Source organism: Mycteria americana, chromosome 2 (assembly GCF_035582795.1).
Source record: "Mycteria americana isolate JAX WOST 10 ecotype Jacksonville Zoo and Gardens chromosome 2, USCA_MyAme_1.0, whole genome shotgun sequence".
NCBI classification, from domain to species: domain Eukaryota; kingdom Metazoa; phylum Chordata; class Aves; order Ciconiiformes; family Ciconiidae; genus Mycteria; species Mycteria americana.
The window spans coordinates 95,313,367-95,334,579 of NC_134366.1; the positions used below are offsets into that span (position 1 = coordinate 95,313,367).

At 43.2% G+C, this 21,213-nt stretch overlaps 1 protein-coding gene across 1 annotated transcript in view; it reads right to left on the reverse strand.

The window, feature by feature from the left end:
• Positions 1–3,437: 3,437 nt before the first annotated feature.
• The window catches only part of ANKRD33B (ankyrin repeat domain 33B), a 40,128-nt gene continuing 22,352 nt past the window's right edge, over positions 3,438–21,213 (reverse strand). Inside the window, exons 2-4 of the mRNA XM_075495647.1 lie at positions 16,500–16,629; positions 10,706–10,846; positions 3,438–4,288 (exon numbers count right to left, since the gene is read on the reverse strand). Of these exons, the coding sequence (XP_075351762.1) occupies positions 3,438–4,288; positions 10,706–10,846; positions 16,500–16,629 (1,122 nt within the window). The remainder of the gene's footprint in view (positions 4,289–10,705; positions 10,847–16,499; positions 16,630–21,213) is intronic.

A 21,213-nucleotide genomic window follows, 5' to 3' on the forward strand; every position in this document is an offset into this window, starting at 1 on the left:
GAATTAAGTCAGCCCATCGGGCTGGGTGCTTCCCGGCGAGCATCAGATGGTGAGAGGCTGGCTGTCACGCCAAAGCTCGAGCGTTCCGAGACAAGCAATGGCCGTGAAGGCAGGCACAGCCCGTGCTCCAGTTTCAGTCACAACGCTCAGGAGCATCGCTCCTGCTAACGTGCCAGACTGCAGCCTGGCATTGAAGGCGGGTAGAAAACCTTCCTCCGCCCTACGAATCAGCGTCCCCTTCCCTTCTGTGGGAGCATCCTCCTGCAGCATCCCCTCCGCGTCCCCGCAGGGGCTCCAGCTGCCAGGAGGTGCTGCCAAGGGCTCGCACGCATTTCTTAGGAGGTAAACCGTCCTGCTTGAGCGACCAGGAGCGATCTGAAGTATGGCCTGTATCGCTTGGCATTTCAGAGTTACGAGTCTTGGGGAAAAAAAAAAAAAACACCACCACCAAAACACAAACCAAACCACTCTATTTTTGCTGAAATCCAACAGAAATCAAATCCTCCTCAGCGGCAGCAGCTCGAGGGGGACGGATGGCTGGAGGAGAGCCAGGCGTGCCTCCTCCCCTGCTACGGTCCATTTGCCACAGGTTTCCAGAAGGATGTTTTGCAGGAGCTTTGCCCGCTCCAACCTTCAGACGCTTCAGGCAGACAATAAAAAAAGCAAGCGAGAGGCGCAGCACTTCGGGTGAGGACGGTGAGGAAGAGGAGGAGACGGCTGGGGGGGCAGTGAGCAGACAGAGACCTGTGCCTGCACTTCCCAACCCAGCAAGTGCAAAGCTTTACACAGATGCACAAAATGGAGCCACGCTGTCCGTAAGGATGCCAGGGGACTGCCTGCTTGCAGCAGAGCGATGTGGCTGTGCTTTCTTTTACTTGTAGGGAAAAATTCACAGGGAGTGGAAGCTAACCCACAATAGCTCCTTCCAGGGAAACCAAACTGCTTTCAGATGGTGCTGATTAGTCCATTGGTGAAAGCGGGTGGGCTTTTTTACCTACTGAAAAGTGAAAAGCAGCATCCCCCAACAGCTCTGAAGAATAAGGTCGCCAAATAAGTTTAACAGCTTGTGCCTCTTTTAATGGAAATATCACATATTTATACACATATACACGGTAAAGTACAAAGGGTTAGAAAACAGGCTTCATTTTCAGCCCCTAATTCTAACATACTGTACGTTAATCCCTGAGAGCACCTGTCAATTGTATGGGAAACTCCTGCAAGTGATACTGAGAGTGCCAATTCAAGTGTTCACCTGCAGCACAGGTTGCTTTTCAGATACCGAATCTGGATGCTAAATCTTCAGTACACTGGGCTGGCGGTAAACAAAAATTAATAGTTAAACCATTCAATCCAGTGTACCAATTCAAAATCCATCCTGATATCTTTGCCACAGGCAGCTAAAAGATTGTCTTCCTACTCTCCAAAGAAATGAGTTCAACTTATATTCTGGTCACACCAAATCCATTACAAAATTGGCGCCTATGAATTGCACAGCACCGATGCACTTGCAGACTAAAATCCTCTTTATATTTACAGGGCTGGGGAGGTTTATTAGCAGGGTGCATATTCCTCCAACTCTGACCTGGGAGGCTACCTGGCAATGCAGTCTAGCCAGCACAGCTACTCCAGCAAGAGGTACAAAGAACGGGCTGTGTGGAAAAATCTTTGTTTCACACATCTGCCATAACCTCTGTCAAGCCCTGACCCACAGACGCTAGCTAGCAATACCAATCCGGGCGCTAGTTTTCAATCAACTGAATTTATTTCTCCCATGACATGCACAGTTTCATTACAAGTTCAGTGAGACCGTGGCTGGCCTTTGTGCTGTGGGAGCACAGGATGGAAAAGTTTTCCCTCTTTTTAATTGAAGGGAAAGGCTGGTGACAGCAGCAGCCGGGGTCTGCCCGGGCTGCACCAGAGCAACACCATCAGGAGGACACATTGCAGCACATTTCATTTCAAATGGGAGCAAAGCCTCAGCCAAAACATAGCCGCCTGAGCACACGGTGCACGACTCGCTGTTTGCGTTTGACCTCTGCTTTTACGCATGTGGTCTTGCTTCAGCAAGCAGCAGGTTTACAGCCCTTCCTTCTTGGGATTTGCCGGGGTTTGGCATGCTGTTCAGACTGGCTGCTGGTAATAGCAAAGGAAGCCTTAACGTGGAGCGCAAGAACCTGCAGCAACCTGCGGGAACTGCCGCTCTGAGATGCGCTCATGGGCTAGGGAAGGCTTTCTCCCAGTGCTGAGACAGAGGGGTGAGGTAGTGCCCTCTCCGGGCACCCAGAGGCATACTACCACAATACCACCCCAAGCTCACAACGACATCTGGCCACGGTTTCCAAACGCTAGTGGCCGAGCTGCCTGATACGGCATCTCTGACTGGATGTTCATAGCATATGGCTGGAGTTGATACCTGGGAAAACTGCTTGAACTTCTGGAAGCTGCGTCATTTTCCTGTCCTGGCTATAATATGGAAAGGCTCACAATAAACCCAGTGGTTTTCTTTAACAGGAACTTAAATATCAACCTGAAAAAAAAAAAGCCCACCTGTGGCTCACCACCTCTCGTATTTCACAGTTACACGCAATGACAAAAAAATTCCCTGAGACTAAAGAGGAGACAACAGATAGCGGACACAGGGAAATTTAATGGGGGAAGCAAATCTTAGGTGATGGTGGCATTCAAAAATTAGCTCAGCTTCTCTGTTGCTCCAAAGAAATCAGTCCCTGCCCCTGATTTATACTTGCAGAGGATGTGAATACCTCAACTACAGAAATATTTCATACGCAGCCCTTTTTATATTCAACAGAACAAACAATAGCATTAAGACCTGCATCCATACAGACTGTATTGAGCTGTACAGTTTAATACCTATCCTGTCTTAAACTTTGATTACTGGAATTAAAATAAAGTGCTTAGTATATTCAAAACAATTGTAGACCTGGATTTTCACTGCCCACCAACACTGTGGTATATTTTAAACTTTTCGTTATTACTATAAAACCTTGCAATCTGTCTACCTAAGCAAGGAGAGGGAGGAATGTCTAGTGTCAAAAGCACAACTTCTTAATTTTGTCCATTACAAAATGAACAAACACAAAATACGATCCTTTCACACACATCTTGTTTTTCAAGCTGTTTCTCAGTTGTTCACCTGGAACTGGAAAAAAAAGGAAACCTCAAAAGGACTGCACCACTTAAAACTTCTTATGAACAGCAGACAGGTAAACATAGTAAGTCTTCCACCTCAAAATACCTTCACGCTCTACCATCAGACACACCGTGGCATAGCCCTTGCCCTGTTTCTGCACCTTAAAGGCCATTATTCAGTATTCCAGCTCCGTGAGCAGTGGGCATGCACGAAGGCATGCAGTCTGTTATCTTGCTCAGATAACAAGACTAATGGCTCTACAACCTTCTAAGCAACTGCCTTTAAATCAGGTCCTGCATCTGGCTGGAGACACCTGCCTCTGCTTTTGAGTCTCTGCTGCTTTTTTCTTCTCCTGTTCCTCTGCCTTCTTCCGCTCCTCTTTTAGCTCCTTGTATCTCCATTTGGGAATCTGCAAATAGGGGTCGTCCTTTGCACTGCTCCTCCTTCTCACCTTTTCTGGCTGGAAGGTGGGTGGAGGAGCCTTGCTGATACGGACTTTGGGGATGACAAATCCCGGCCTGACGCTGCTCCGCCTAAGCAGGTGGAGCGGCAAGAGGCTTGCTTTCCTAGTGGCCACGGTGTTCACTTGAGAGACTGCAAGGCTGATGGGCTGCAGGCTGGCTCGCCGGTCCTTCTTCTTGGGGATCAGCGTGACTTTGGAGTTCTGAAATAGCTTCTCGTAGCTGCTAAAGTGGTCTTCGTCCTGAGATCGGATCTCCTTGGCTCTCTGCTTCCTAAGGATTTCTTGCACAGCCAGTCTGCGTTTCCCCACAGAAGGCGGGCTGCCTGGGCACACAGTCCGGCATGACAGAGCAATGAAAGGACTGCTCAAGCTTGTTGTCACCTTCACCATGTGATCGAGGACCCCGTCTTCTTCTGGGCCATAGAAAGACCGGAATGAGACGGCTGCCCTCATGCACTCGGAAATCCTCTGCAAACAGCTTTTTGGCTCTGCAGCCTTGGCAAGAAGTTCCTTCATCTTTGGCCATTCTGGTTTATATTGATCGCAAAACTGTTCTGGGCATGGCCTGTCCATCAGCTTTTGCATGATGAAGGCAGATTCCGACCTTCCTGTGTAACAAGCCCATTCCCATGAAGTCAGTCCACGGCTTGGGTCAGTCGCGTGAACATTTGCCCCTCAAAGAAAGGAAAAACAATTGGTGTTAATTAATGAAACTGCCCGCACTTTTGTTGCTATGATCAGAGTTGAATCAGGCAGATCCCTGCAAGAAAATGTCACACACGACACGCTACAATATTTGTGTCAAAATGAATAGGCAACGAGGATAGATCATGGTTCCTGACTTTGTGAACTCTTGATTTATTTAAAAAAAAGTAAAAAAAAAAATTAAGGCTGTATATAGGAATTCTCTTAAAACAATGCAAGAATGACATAACGAGTTTCAACTGCACTGAGCGTTGCCTGCCATTTTAAAATCCATTCAGTCAGGCTTGTAAGAAAAGAGTGATGACTATGGAAAGAAACAACTCTGCACACAAAAAATCCTTCCCACACAGAATAATGGACTTTGCACTGATCGCTGCCACTCATAAGAGAGATATCTTGGGCTAACGTTCACAAGTTCCATGAAAATATCAACTCGGTGCTCACTAGGGGCCAAAATAGCAAATAATATACAAGGAATTTCTAGGAAAGCATTAAAAAAATAGAGGAAAAAAATAGAGGGAAAAAAGAAAAAAACCCAGAGAAAACACCAGGTGTACAATTCAGGTTCTCTTATCTCTGAAAGCACACTGTAGAATTAGGGAAAGTTGAGAGGATGGTGACAAGGTTGATCAAATGTAAGGAAAGTTTCCATACATGTCAGAGACTGGATAATGGGCAAGATGGACCTTCAGTCTGAGCCCAGAACGGCTGCTCTCATCTACCTTAGATTACCACCCCTGAGGAAATGAAGTACTTGTTAGCAAAAACATGCTATTATCCCTAGGTGGACCAGCTATAAGAGGTGACTGGGACATATGCCAGACAGCAGAGGCTTAGGCATTTGAAGTACAGTTTTAGGTCCTGGAAGGAAATGATTTCTAGTGGATATTATCTTTCAGCCTGTCCTCCCCGCATTCCTAAATTATGGTCTTTATCCATCCAATTCTGATATCTGTCCCCATCACCATTCTTTCTTCTCATATTTTTCTGCATCCTTCTTCAGCTCTGCCTTCCTTTTGATCTCTCCATGTTCCTATAAGCCCCTTCACATGGGCTTCTGCCCTTGTTCTTCAGTCTTTTGCTTTCAAGTGGGGTTAATTCTTCTTCTCCAGGGCACCTGGCTGCCTGAAGAGAGGATACCTGGGGGTGCTGGTTGACAGCTGGCTGAACATGAGCCAGCTGGTGGCCAAGAAAGCCAACAGCATCCTGGCTTGTATCAGGAGTAGTGTGGCCAGCAGGACTAGGGAAGTGATCGTGCCCCTGTACTCGGCACTGGTGAGGCCGCACCTCGAATACTGTGTTCAGTTTGGGGCCCCCCACTACAAGAGAGACATTGAGGTGCTGGAGCGAGTCCAGAGAAGGGCAACGAAGCTGGTGAAGGGTCTGGAGCAGAAGTCTTATGAGGAGTGGCTGAGGGAGCTGGGACTGTTTAGCCTGGAGAAAAGGAGGCTGAGGGGAGACCTTATCGCTCTCTACAACTGCCTGAAAGGAGGTTGTAGCGAGGTGGCTGTCAGTCTCTTCTCCCAAGTAACAAGCCATAGGATGAGAGGAAATGGCCTCACGTTGCGTCAGGGGAGGTTTAGATTGGGTATTAGGAAAAATTTCTTTACAGAAAGGGTGGTCAAGCATTGGAACAGGCTGCCCAGAGAGGTGGTGGAGTCACCATCCCTGGAGGAGTTCAAAAAACATGTAGATGTGGCACTTCGGGACATGGTTTAGTAGGCATGGAGGTGTTGGGTTGACGGTTGGACTAGATGATCCTAGAGGTCTTTTCCAACCTTAATGATTCTATGATTCTATAATACAAGAGTAACAGGAGGAGCAAGCATCCTAATCTGCTCTACTGTATCCTTTACACCTTCTGTAGTACTATATCCAATGCTGCCACATTCTCTGGCAACCAGAAAATTGCAGGGAAGTCCTCTCAGTCCCGGTATTAGGGTGGAGCACGGGCATATGTCAATGAGGGTGTCATGTGCTTAGTTCTGCTCACACAGAAGAGCTCTGTAAAGGACAGAGGAAGCTCAATACAGACAGCGCCTTTGGAAGAACTGCTGCAGAACAATGAGCAGCAACAAGTGTTTTTGGAAGCTGAAGTCAGCAAGACTCTGTTGCAAAGGACCAACACATTACAGCTCATGACTGCTAAAGGGCACAGAACATCTGTCCAAAAACTAGCTTGCTGTCGCCAGTCAGAAAGAATCTCAGAGACATGATGAGGACTTGACAGCAGCATCGTACCCAAGTGATCCTGGATATACCACCTGGGGACACACATCTTGGTGTTTTAGCATATATGGGTATGTGGGTGAATGAATGACGTCAACAGGAGAATGAGTGTGAGTGAATACTCCCTGGTTTCAGGCAGTCACGTTCTTGAGCTACAAATTCTTTGTTTTATATTCTGCCTTCAAAGTTCGACTGATCTCAGATGGAGCTTTGCACACTCTAGAATGTCAACTTTGTTCAGCAGATCTGCAGCACGTTCCCTGGGACAGGCATGGGCACTTTGCCCAGCTGCTTTGAACATAACTCAGCTCTTTTACATTCAGTTGTGGTTTACACGTATCCCTGGCCTAGATAATTTCGGAGTTTCTTGATAGAGTTTCAAGCTGGGATATGAACAGGCTACAACATTTGACTTCTTGAAGGGCTTCTCTATCAGCTGAAGCACCATTTTCAAACAGCCAACACAAAACTGACCTACACAGATCTTGCCACAAAAGAAAAGACATTCTGTCCCATTGCTTTGGAAGAGGGAGATGTCCAGAGACTGAGACCTGAGGAAAAGGCCAGAGAAACATCATGATAAATTATTTTTTTCAGGGCGGATTATCTTGGTGACAGCATTTCAAACTAGCATAAGGGGCACTACATATAAGGAATGGTAACCAGGAACCAGTTTGCTCCAGTATAACCTTCCCCACAAAGGATGTTTTGTCATTACAGAAAAACAGAGGAAAAAGGAGAGCATGGGGAAAGTGATCAAAAGCTCAGTTTTAAGTCTATTAAGTACCAGTCGATTCCTAAGTCTCTGAAAAAAATCCCTAAAAAGAGAATACTAGAGACACAGACCAAGAGTGAACGTGGATGGAGACGCCCTAAGCAAAAGAGCTGATCTCAGTTTAAGTGTAGTTTAGGTGAATTTTCCAGACATGATCACTCACAGAGAAATCACAGGGACACCACAGAGAGTCAAGCATGGGGCCCAGACTGGAAGGCAGAGAGAAGGCAAAGAAGAGGAAGATTTAATCCAATCAAAGAGTTCATTAGCTGCGGACTGAAGAAAGGATTATGAGATCTCAAAGGCAGCGGGGTTTGACACAGTTCATGACTGCAGAAGCTCCAGACAAACCAATGAGGGGAGGAACAAAGACATACAAAGACATGTCCTCCTGCTCCACTAGGCTGTTTTTGAACCATCCTACCCACCTTTCCTACCCCCCAATCTCTCCCATCTCAGGCTAGCCTCTTGTCCTGTCCCCTTCTTAACACTTGCCTGTGTCTTCAGTCCGTCCTACTAGAGCTGACTGGGAACACAGCAGATACATGGAAGTTGTTTTTTTGTTGTACACATAACAGGCAAGCATTTACTAAAGGAAGCGCTGTTAAAGGAATTGTCTCCAAATATAAATTTTAATGAACAGTATGCTCTGTTTGTAAACAAGCAAGAGGTATAGACAGCTGCTTACTTCTTCTTCATCTTCTTCATCTTCCTACATCTTACTTCATCTTCAAGAAAAAGACATGCCAGCTCTGATAGGGTGCAGCTGTGGGACCTTGGATCAGACTTGTGCAAAAAGAGCTGTGTGAGAAAGCACTCACTGGGGGCTCCCCACCTTTGCTTGGGGGCTGCATTGAAGCTCAGACGCTCAGCTCTGGTCCTTGCCTGAGCTGTGCCACAGCTGTGCCTGTGCCTGGCCACGTGCCTTGCTGATATGGACCCTGACCCACAGACTTAATTTCTTGTTTTGACCTCAGACCTACCTTGTCTCTGTGGACTTGCCTTGGCACCACGGACTTGCCTGGCAATCACTGCAGTACTGGCTGATCCTGGTTATTGTCACCAGCCCTGCTCCATTTCTTCATGAAGCACCTTTGTTGATGAGGCTAGTGCCTCTGTGTGCCTTGCTGTCACCCTTGGCTCACCTCCCTTTGAGGAGAAGCCCACTCCTGCTGCTCCCTGACAGATGTGTCCCCAGGTGTTTCGGAAATTGAAATCCCTATCTTTCAACAGAAATCGATGCTGACTTTCTACCTTGTATCACAAAATCTCTTCTAAGGCATGATTTACTATAGTGGTGTTGATTTTCTGTACAAATCAGGAGACATTTCTGAACAAACTTGTCATTCAGCAGAATGCCTCATCTGGAAGAGACACGCATCGTCATGTGCCTTTTTGAATGTGATAGCAGCCTTATTGAACTAATTGTCATTTCAGGGTGAGTATAGCCTACAAGTTTTCTTTTAGGAAAACTGCATTTGCCACTTGCCTTGATTTTCCTATGAAGGTTGCCCTGAAGATAATTTTCAGCACACCTAGTTTGAATACACATGCCCCTCTGGGATATCAATATCCTATTTGATTAAGAAGGTTTAATGTCCTTTGAGATGCAAAACTGACATCCTGAAATTAAAGACAGGGAGTGAAAGAGCTCAGGCACCTGTTACTGACCTGTTTTGTATACAGTATTTAAAGCCCAGTCTCCAGATCCACAGCCACTCCGACGACTTTACTAAAGCAGCACTGAGTTTACACTGGAGATTACAGCAGGGCTTGACACGTGAATTACAACCAGCATTTCTGTGCTCCCGCTCGGGCTGGCTCGCTTGCTGAATGCTGGCAGCAGCGCGGTCCTGGCAGCCCAGCAGCCTGTGACAAACTGCCGATGAGCAACTGGGTTCCCCCCTTACTCGCTGTGCACTCACAAATAGCAAATTCGCATGTTCCAAAGACTCACTTTGAAAGAGCAAACATGATGGCCAAGTGTCTCAGAGCGCCTTAATCTTGTAGTGATTGACCTTGGCCACCCTCCAGCAACTCAAATTTCGGAAAGTGCAGTCGCTTTGACAATCCAGCTCCAACCATCTGTCACACGTTGCCGTTACCTCTTCCCCATCTGACTGTGTTAAATCCATGCTTAGGCGGCTAGGAAGGTGAGTTATTTTCCTTTACTGACCTCCCGCATTGCCATAAGTAGGTGCCAGTCAATAGGGGTGTTACCCAAGCCACTAAACAGATACTGTTTACAATACTGTTAACAATACTTTTATGTATGTTAACAATACTTTGTATGTATAACTATGTATGTTAACAATACTTTTATGTATGTTAACAATACTGTTTACAATACTGTTAACAATATTCACATGCAATCTGTTATCATTTCCATAATATTTAATTTGTGTCAATTATCTGCAACTGTAATACAAGAATATATACTAATATATGCTAGTTATTTAATTATTAGCTAATAATTTATATACCCGTTACTTAATATAATAAAACATACAACGTTGTGGCTAAAAGGTGCTGTATGCTGGGACTGCTCCTGTAGAGGCTGTTGCCCCAATGCATCTCGCCCTCCCAGGTTTCCTCTCCAGGACCCCTTCACCTCGCAATGTATACGGCTGGAAGTTCAACCGCAGTCAAGAGCCAACAGCAAGAAACAGATTTCCTGTTCTCAGATGTGAAGAGAGGCAGGTGGGCAGAGATGGGCCTGCTCACTCCCTGTGCCACGACTCCCTCCTTGCAGCAGATAAGGACCTGCAGGTGCCCTGTTGCCCATAAACCTGGAGACCCAACTCAGATCTGTAGAGGCGTTAGAAAGAGAGGTTATTCCCTATGTCACCAATGTCCCCTGTGGGATATGAAACCCTACACCCAACTCTCCTGACAGGAGCCAGAGCCCCCAAAGCTCTGCGCTCCCTGCCCCAGGACCTGCCACAGCTGGAGGGAGAGGTGGAGGTCTGCCTACGGTCCCACTGCCATCACGCACGCTTGCACCGTCTCACCCGCAGAGCTGGCAGCAAGAGACCTGCCTGCCTTTCCCAGCTGTGTCGTGAGCTTCGTTAACTCGTTGTCTACAAATCCTGATGATCACACTCCCCGAACTCTCCTGGAGACAATGAATCTCACCCTGAGAGCTCTTGGAGAGATCCTGGATGAGTTTCCACAGGCAAACTAAGCACTCCCGCACCTGCAGCACGTGGCTTCACCGCCCTGCCTATGACTTATTTAAGAGCTGCACCCATTTCCAGGGAAGGCCGCACCACACCTCTCAGAGTAAACAGCCCAAGAGCCAAGTTTCTTCTTGGTGTTTGTGTGTGACTGTCTAGTATTTACAGCGGATGATGACCAAGAAGCAGCAAAGCACTTTGCATACCTGCCAACATCAAGGCTTTCACGCATTCAGTTCGGCCCTGCATCGCAGATTTCATCAGTGCTGTGAATCCGAACGCATTCCTCTTCTCAATATCAAGCCCAGGAAAATAGTTCAACAAATAGTTTGTAATGGTTATGTGCCCTGTAAAGAAATTAAAAAGCAGAGAAAATATGTGACAGAATTAAGGCGATGTCTCAAGGTTAAACCAAAAATTACTGCTGCAGGTTTGATAACTGGAAAACTGCAGATAACTAATAACATCCCTTTTCTTGATATCCTCTTCCGCTCATTGCAGTCATTAGCCTTAGGGTTAAGTGGCACTGACTTGTGACCAGAGTGTCGGGCTAGGAGCCTGGAAAGGCTCCCACCTTCTCTCAAGTTGCTCTCCTCCCTGAAAAGTCAATTTAAGGTAAGGAATACTGGAAAACCAGAGATGGTCACTCTGAGGTTGCAAGGGGCCTCTGTTTCTTGACTGAGTGAGTAGCACGGCAAAGGGAATTCCTACAGCTTACGGAAGGAAGACCCATCACCTGGGGGAAATGACTGCAAAGGTTCAGCTTTTTCACTCCCCTGGTAAATTTGAGCTTTACTATAATGGTGCTTTATTAAAAAGTGATTACGTGTGGTAGTTCCAGCCAATAATACTAACAAACCATGCCAGGCCTGATACGAGACAAAAAAATATTTTGCGTAGAATCCTACGTTTTTATTTTTCCATCTGACAGTGTAAAGCCACTTGTCTACTCTCCAGCAATAGGAAAATGGGGCTGATGTTCAGTTTTGTTAGTAAAATAAATGACTTGAGTTCTGTTTCTAAAAGCAACTGTTGTTGCCATTCATGTGCCTTGTGCACCAGGATAACTGGTGTCAGCAAGGGCGTACCGAGTAGTTGAAGACATCTCTGGCTAAATGGTTGGAAGACCAATTAAAACATCAAGTCTTTATAATTGGACTATCAGGACAAGATTGAGTATCTAGTGCCATTATGACTCATTCAAAACAGTTTCCCTTCACTTGTCATTCATTTTATGATGCTTTGACGCTTTATAAAATAATGCAGTCTGTCAGGCAGCTGCAACAATTACAATTTAATTACTAGGAGCTGTAAAAATATTCTCTCATCTCACTCTGCAGTCCAGCTGAATATTCTGTGATGCATGTCATTCAAATGCATCTAGAAATGTTACTGAAGCAGACTGTAATTCATACGGGACAATTTTTAAAGTCTATAGTGTCACATCTGGTGCAGATTTCATCAGCAGTTGCTTTGTACCAACACAGTCCTGCATTCACTTTGGAAAGCAAGTTAAGAAAGTCTTTACCAATTAATTTAAGATGTTTTCTAGGTGTTACTCTTAATCTCCTCAAATTTGCTGGACTCTGCTACCTTGCTGCATAACTGGGAACTCTCCTGAAACCTGAGCAGATGTAGAGATAGTGCAGATCAGCTTAGCAATGCCAGAGAAAACCAAATAAGGAGCTCCCTGACCCTTGCGCAGTCTGATGCAAATGAAATACAAAGATAGGGCAAACCGCAACAAACTGAACAAACCAAAAGTGAACTGGCTTCAGGGCAGGATCAAGTGACCCAGTCCTGCTTACTCAATACAGAGGCTTCAGCTTCACTGACTTTATGGCATAAGATCAAATCCTAACAGGGTATCGGTTACTACCGGGAGAATTTTTGTCTCCAAATTGTTTTGCAGGACACGTTCTGTTTCACTGGTGTACAGTGTGCGTCTTCATGACGGTTTTGGAATGGCTGAAATACTGCTTTTTGACCACAGAAGCCAGAGACAGGAACTGAAACAAGGAGAAATAACAAGACGGAAGATTTTTCAGCATTTATTACATTACTAAAGATGTTTTTCCCTTTGCCAGAAGAATAGCTGATGTAAGAGACATTTTGCAAATCTGGGATGATCCTGAGAGTCAATCCTGAAAGACCTTGTTCAGCCAAAACTCTTCAGGGGACTACAGATGGCCTCAAATGAGACAGAAAAACACCAGCAATAAAATAACAAAGAAAATGAAGAGGTTTGTGATTCTCAGAAGTTTTGCGTCTCACGGATTCCTGCAAACCACTTCAGTTTTAATCTGCAGGAGCTTCTGTCCTCTGAGGTTTGCATCAAATTTCAAGTTCAAACAGGTATCAAATTCAAAGCAAAACTCAGAGCTGCCAAGTTTTTGTTCAAACTCTGTCATATGCTTTTGATTTAAGGCCATAAAGTTTGCTTCAGTTCTCCTGTGTCTGGGCGAACTAAAAGTGTGTATCTATCTAAATCATAAACCAGGTGAGTCTTCTGTGATTTAAAGTCTGCTATGAAAGCTATATGCAGCTCTAAAATAAATTAGCCTGGCCTCAGCCAGTTTGGTCATACTGAATTTGTATCAGGCTCTCGCTGTTTGGAAGCCAGATCTATCTTCTACCAGAACTGGCGTGCTAAGGGTACACTTCTTCGCCTTGTGAGCCATATTTAGAGATCAGCACAGATGTCTGCAGTAGCTTAATTCACTTAATTGCTGCCACAGAGGAAATGCATATAATGATGACAATATTACCTAATAATCTATGTAATGCAGGCAGAAGGATAAGCTGGATAGTAAGGAAGATGCTCTGTCGTATAACATCACAGTTGCAAATTGTACCTGCAAAAAGCCTGTGTTTGGTCTATGGGTGGAACCGAAGACACCCAGAACTTTTTATCCTCTGGATGCTTTAGGCGGCTGTGTTCTGACGTCTCCCTTAATAAGCAGAAACTGGGATAACTTGTCGTTTTGTGTTCCCAGCTCTACAGCCTTGCCTCAAACCGGTCCCTGTAATACAAAACATCTATACTTTGTGAACAAATACGACTCTCTCTAAACACCAGTGTATGCCGATTACCATACGCTGCCACTGATGTAGCTATGTCCTCAGCAGCAGCAGAACTGAGAAAAAAAATTTAATGTAATTTTCCTCCCTGTTCCCTTTTTTTGAAACCACTCTCCTTCCTTCCTTTCTTTCCACTCCATTTCAATCTCGTTTGCATCAATCTCCCATTTTTTCTGCATTGTCCTTGTACTGATGTTTAATGATTTTTCTTCTGCTTTAACAGCATCACCACCCATTTCTGGGCACCACCTGCTGCAGGCTGTTTACAGTTTTGGAAGGCAAGATCTCTTTGAGAAGGGATCCCATGTCTGTAAGAAATATTGAGAGAGCAAGTGAACAGACCAATTTTCAAACCTGAAATTTACACACTAAGCAGAGCACTTTGCAGTTATTTTTCTATATGAATAAGCTTACTAAGAAAGTACTGCTTTTCACTGATCCCTCCAGCCTATCTTTCTCAGGTCAGCCCATGCAGAAAAACTTCAGCTTTAGATACTCTAAGATGAAGATCTTAAATTATCAAAAGCAAATGGTTATGAGGAACTGAATTCAATTCTCTTCTGAGACTCTAGCTGGTCTTTAAAATAATTCTATTTAAATCAAGCTGATGCTCAGATTTGAGCATCATGTCTGGGCAGTCATGAAACAGCATAAGCAAGGGTGGGTTTTAAACTCCTCTAGCAGAAGTAAAGAGGCCTCCCTGACATCTCCCTTAGTACCTGTACCTAGCGTTACAGATGCAGCCTCTGAAACACACAGAACGATCCCTCAGGACCGCAGCTTCTTTCCCATCCAGCTCCTCTTCGGGGTCTGGCCATGCGTGATGGCCCACCTGGTCAACGGGTCATAACAGAAATGGCAGCGCTTTCTGAAGCCTTCTGATACCGCCTTACAAGCAACTGAAATAATGTGGATTTGCTATTAGATTCTCTACAGGAAAAACAATACTTTTGGTATAAATAACAGCGATCTCTTGGAATAATTTATTTTGGAAAAAAAAAAAAAATTATTTGCATGGCCTAAGGATAACAAAAACCAAATAAACCCTCCACTAAAGGAAAGCTCACATAAGGTTTGCTTTCAGTTCTTTATAATACACTGCTCAGTGTTACTGCTTAACATTCAGCAATAATTAAGCAGCATCTATTGCACCGTAGCTCCTCTGGTTGCAATGTTAACCTCATGGTAATCTCTATTAACACTACAGCAGTATCTTGTGATAATGAATTAAATAACTGGTGTCAACACTGTAGCTCAGGATTATCATAGGCAGGGGAAAACATTCAAGTTGTTAAGCGTTTGTATAAGCTTCTGCTGACTACAGTCATTCCCAGTTGCTTTGGAGATCAATAGCAAGTACTGGCAGAGAGTGTCAAGTCAATGTCAGCCCTCTGGATCAATTCTGAGCTCATTATCATGAGTTATAAAGGTCAGGAAGGAGTCAGTGTTAAAGTTAAACCTTTTGTAGTCCAAATTTATATTAGGGCAGATAAATAAAGTAGGTTAGAGTTTCGGAGACTTCTCCACTTTCTTTGGAAAGCTAACTATACTCATGACTTTGCTATGAAAGTGACAACTCTGGTCCAAATTATTTCTTCCAGTATTCAAGACCTATGTCATAGTGGCTTCTTTAGCAGAGTTCACTTTTTGGTACAACACAAAGCAAAGTTTGGTATTACCTGGAAATGTCTAGTGGCAATACTACTCAACTAAAATAAAAACCTAACTGCTCCAATCTTCAGACACAGCTGAAGTGGACACAGGATGTCCATTGATGCTGCCTGATGGAAACTTGTTCCCTCCATCCAGCCAGAGAAGAACAGACAGGGTCTGGGAGGGAATACTATGTCCCATGAACTCCCACGAACATCCCAAATTTTTCATCAGTGAGAAGACATGATAAAGACCAAGTACACATTTCCTCATAAAGTGATTGCCTTTGAGGAGCACGCTTGAGGGACACAAAGGAAACCATGGATGCAGAGCCAGGCAGCCCTTGGAACAGCTTTTAGACCACAAAGGGATGGCCCCCTTGGCCATATTTTTCCTGATTCACATGCTTCAGCATTTTGTTAATACTTGTAAGAGAAAACTGCAGCTTCCCTTCAAGGTTAAAGCACAGTGTTACAGTTTTAACAAAAATAATTGACTGATTGCTTTTTAACTGTACACTTGAAACTAGTAACTCTTTTGGGAGCATCTCTTACATTTATGTGATCTATTACACTTGTTCACTGAATATTATCATGCTGGGTGGGATAAAAGAAAACCTGGGGATAAACTCTGCTCTCACTCTAGTCTGCACCAGGATTAACATGGTCGATGTCAATATACTCAGTCTGTTATAAAAGCGGCATTGGCAAATGCTGAATCCTGCTGAGGCTATATAAATAGGGGTTTTTTTGCTTTTAACTACGGAGTGGTTGAAAAATGTCTTAGCAGCTAAGATATTTCTTCACGATGATACAATTTCCTACAGTCAGCAATTACTACAGACTCACTGAGGTAGGTGCAACAAGCATGAGAAAAGAGATGCTATGAGCACTGATATAGCACATTATATGGCCACAGTGTTGACTGGTTGCTTGCCAGAGCAAACATAGGAAAATAAGCTTAAAGGAACAAAGTAGTATAGTACTGCACACTTGGGGCAAGATTTTCTTTATTTTTAAGTCAAAATAGTTAATGGCATGTACTAGAAATGTATAGCTTTTTCTGTCTTAATCCATTGGATAAATATTACTGTAGATTAATTGCTTCAAGGAAAATCACGACAAACTTACTTGAGAGTGGGCTTGGCCAGGATTATTTTATGCAGACTAATTTCTTCTAGGGCTTTGACAAAAACCTAAAAATAATAGCCACGACACACATTCTTCCTAAGACCCTGTACGTAAGAGGTGAAACAAAGAGCCTTACCTGCCTGTGCAGCTGTAATTAGAGCCGTGTTCCCTTCGTTGTCCTGCCAGTTCACATCAAGGTGAGGGCATTGTGCTAACGCTATTACAATATCCACGTAGCCCTGGTAACAGGCAACGATAAGACCATTCTGTAAGTAAAATATAGAGAGAGAGTTCGGTTTACCAGACTCAGAAAAGTTCACTGAGGAAGCATACTAGTTTGCTTTTTTATCTAATTTTTTTCAGAATGAAGAACTGAGAAGGTATCAGCCTAACTAGTGATTAGCTCCAGGCACAATGTTCAGATCCAAAGCACCACCTTTTATCTCTGCCCTTTGGCGAGCAACATTTGGTATTCCTCAGAAATACCTAAGAGAGTAGGTATTATATTATGCTATTTGGAAAGTAACTGTTTATAAATGGCTTATGTTTATATGACTATATAATCTAGATCCAAATGAGAATAAATCAGATTTTATTATATAATAAAATGAACCCAGCAGGTAAGATGAACTGGACCTGATCTGAATATTAATTCTCTGTAAAACAACTATTTGTTCTCTGAAGGGGAAGTGGTAGCCAAGAGCCCTGTTCATACTGCCTGTTGCTATCTTGAAATACTTCAGGTTTCCCATTATAACCAGACCTTTTTTATAAACATAAATAAAATAAAATTGCTTTTAGAGCTCCTGTTTAATGTGCTTTATGACAGCTGGAAGCTGTAAAACTTCCAGGAAGAAGCCAAGCCAGAAGGTAAACCTTATAACTCAGCTTGGTACCCAGCTAGCGTTTCACTCCACAGCGGCAAACTGACAGCTTCCCTAAAATACATCAAAATACACTTGTCATTAATTAAATGGAAGTACAGTACTTATTCCTGGCTGCTCACTTGACCACCTGGATTAAAACCATTATCTCCAGTCTTCAGGATTACTCAGGCAGCCCAGTGTTCATCTGCACGGGGCTGACGGGTGTAGAGGAGGGCAGGTACAGATAAATCAGTGCTCCCTGCAGCCCCTCTTCTCTGCCAATGTGTGACTCGGTTCTCCTGCACTCAGCATCAGTATCTGACTATTGAAAAAATAAGGGCAGAGACACAAATCTCATCCTCTCTGGTAACCCTGCCTGCCTAAAACGCGCTCACACAGACATGCTGCAAGTTCATAACCACAAAAGACTAGTGAGAAGGAGAACCCAGTTATGAAAGCTGAATGGCCCACTCTGACTCCTCCATCATTTTGCTAAGCTGCTCTTGCATAAACGCTCTTTTTATTTCTTTTCCCCATGGACACTACTGAGACAGAGCCATTCACCAAATGACAACAGCTGCGGTTTCTGATTTATTGTCATTATAACTAGTTAGTTAATATTTCAGTGTTCTGTTTCATTGTTGTTCTGGATAGTCCTTTTCGTTTAGGTGGCAAACAGCTTCCTTAAGAAACAGGCAATGCCAACTCTTTGGGATGCTCACAGGCTACGTACAGTATTTCTCAATTACATCTTTTGATAAAATTATTACTCTGATTCCTTTCCTCTCAATTCACTCTTGTCATCAGTATGAAACAACACCCACCACTGCTTCATAAAGAGCATCTCCATTTCCTTGTGAAGCACCTGTAATACTTCAAACCATTCTATTGAAATTGTACAGAGGATTCTGCTTAAAGATATATATATAGAGATATAGATATAGATTAGGTAGATGGAGATAGAGATAGAGATAGAGATAGAGATAGAGATAGAGATAGAGATAGAGATAGAGATAGAGACAGAGATAGAGATAGAGATACATAGATACACACACATATATGACCTGAAATAGGTCACTAAAAAGTATGTACTCTCCTGGTGGGATTGTTCAGATTAATCCAAGTTTTACTACAATCATTCTTAGCTTTAAAAAAATTGTGTCAGTGTCCACTTGGTAAGGACTTGAGCATTATTTTAGTTCTTTAATAATTTCATTTTTCACCTGATGTTCAGGATATAGGTTTTTACAATTGCAAAAACTCTGCAGCTTTGAAACACCACCCAATCATTTTAGAAAAGGTCAATTACTAATGATAGCAGAAAACTAAGTGTAGAATAGGTTGGAGACCTAAAATTCTTGACAATAAGAGGGTAGATCCTATTGTTTACTGAAAAAATTGGCATTTCTGAAGGGTGGTATTTTCAAAAAGCTGTAAGAATATCTTAGAATAGTTTTCATCTCAGAACAAACTGTTTCACTCAGTATCTGAAGGATATTTTCACAATATATTTTCAAAGGACATTTTTGTGTTCTAAAAGTATTTACCAGATGCTTCAGGGGAAAAAAAAAAAGTTCACTTTTTCTCTCTTTAAAAGAAAAACAAACTGTAAAACAGTAAAACAAACAATATCAGACAATAAACATTAGCTCTTTTTTGCAAGAGGCTTTTGCATTATAGTATTTAGGGACTTTTGTCCTACTTTTAGTGGGTATCTCCATCAGATAGGGTGCTAAAGACATAACCAACAACGCCGGCATTCTGATTTCAGCAGATATGAGATGCAAACAATCTCAAAATCAATCAACCTCTTTCACCGTTCCAAGTTTACAAACCAGAAGGATTACTTAGGTATCAACATTTTCTAAAGTTTATTTTCCAAAGATGCTATCAAAGACTGCTTGCTTAAGGATAAGGAAAGGCAACAGAGAGTAGGAGCTTTCTGTGGGATTACACGATGCGGTAACACGGAAAATCATTTTTGGAGGACGGTTGTACGGATCTGAAGTGGTTCAGATAAGAGTGTGAGAAGCTGGTATCCGATGAAGCGTACCCAGCCCTCCCGGGTTGAGAAGCAAAACGAGCAATCGCACGAGGACGTTAAAAACAAGTCATTTCACCGCCACGCAGTTCCCAGCACCGTCCAGGGCTGTACAGCTGATGCAGGTGCTCTCTGGTTACCCTCACCGGCTGTGTTTCCCAGGGAGGTGGGTGAGACAAACCGCTTGCTGAGGGTCTGCTTGCCTTTGCATAACTCTTGCAAAGGTATCAGATATTGAAATGAGGCGCAGGAGGCTACAGCTTTAGAATGAAAATTGCAATAAATCCCTGGATTTGACTGTTATTTCCCAAATTCCGGTTCAGAGATACCATGATAATTTGTGGTTTCAGGTCGCTTCCCCCCCCCCCCCCTTTTTTTTTTTTCTCTTTGCATCCATTTCTGGCCCTGTTTGTATTCTGCTTGCTGCAAGTTAGTACAAGCAGATCAGCCAGGACGCACAATCAATCAATCGCAGCATGAGTTATTGGGGAATCTTTAACTTCGTGTACCAATAAATACTATTATCCACAGCCATAATATATTACAAACTCTTTCAACAATCTCAATTAATAAATATAACTGATACAAAATCGCTTTCAGCGAACTGCTTTTTGAAGCAATCGGTAAAGCAGTAGCCTGTATCACAGCAGTCTCCAGGAAAATGCAGCTGTGCACTTAATGTTTTTTTAAAAGATAAAAACAAAGCAGTATAAATTAATTTTAGCTAGAAAATTCTGCACCTGAATAATCTGGTTATCCTTAGAAAGAGATGACATTTTATCTCATTAGTGTTCTACCAAGGCATCAATTATTCTGCTCCTCATATGAAGGGTCATGGTGCAATTATGAAGTGGTCAGTGTCTGTGGAAAAACGGATATATTTTTTAAATTGAATCTTACTATTATTTTGTCAGTAAGATCAATTCTCAAACATATTCACTACATGTGAAAGCTTTAGAAGGAAGATTGATAATTCTTAAATGCATGTCCTTCAACCTTTCTCCTTCAACAGCATCCTTTTCCCTCTCTTCCCTTTCATATGTCCTCAACCACCACTTATTTTAAATCATAATAAAAACTCAAACTATTCCCATTAACATATAATGATAATCAATTATTAGAAGTAATAACTGTACATATGTCACAGTATGCAAGCACAGTATCCCTGCTTTTCAAGGACTGTTTTCTTAGCTAAGACCTGCTCTCTCCCGACCAGCGGCCAGGGCTGCTGCCCGTCATTCTCCCAGACCAATGAAACAGAACAGGCAAAAAAGTCTGCATTGATCCTCTGTGCAGAAGAGACCTTAAACATGAAATGAAATTGATGTCTTTGGACTATAGGAAAAGGGATTTCTTCATTACAGGAGACCAGGGCTGCTGGCTTCTCTGAGCTTTGCAACAGATCCTATTTCATTTTTCAAATATCGCATACAGACTCTGCTTCACAAACAAGAAAGCGTGAGTCATCCATCACGTCAACTACATTAGCATTTACTGCCGATTTTTCCACATAAGGGGGGGGGTTGAAATTCAGCTCAGTAACGGGTTTTTTTCCGAGTAGAAGCCATAATACTGCCAGGTGTTGAGGGCTCTGTCTTTCCTCTGTGGAATATTTGGCATTTCACAGAGATTCCCCACAGTTTTTCTCTAGTATCTGACATATCTTATTTTTATGTAACTAGCACAGTTTTGAAAGATGCCCCTTTGTTTTGAAGTGACAGAGCAAAATTAACAATACTTTATTTAGAATATATGACAAAACAGTCGGTCTGGGATAAATTACTTGTTTTCCTTATATTCTAAGTAAAGTATAACTAATTTTCTTAATTTCATTCCAGAGTACATAGATGGACATTTCAGGTGTGGGACTACCTGAAGTTAGTCAGATGTTGCAACACCTTCCTCAAGCAGTGCTTACAAATTGTGAGAGTTTCATAGATGCT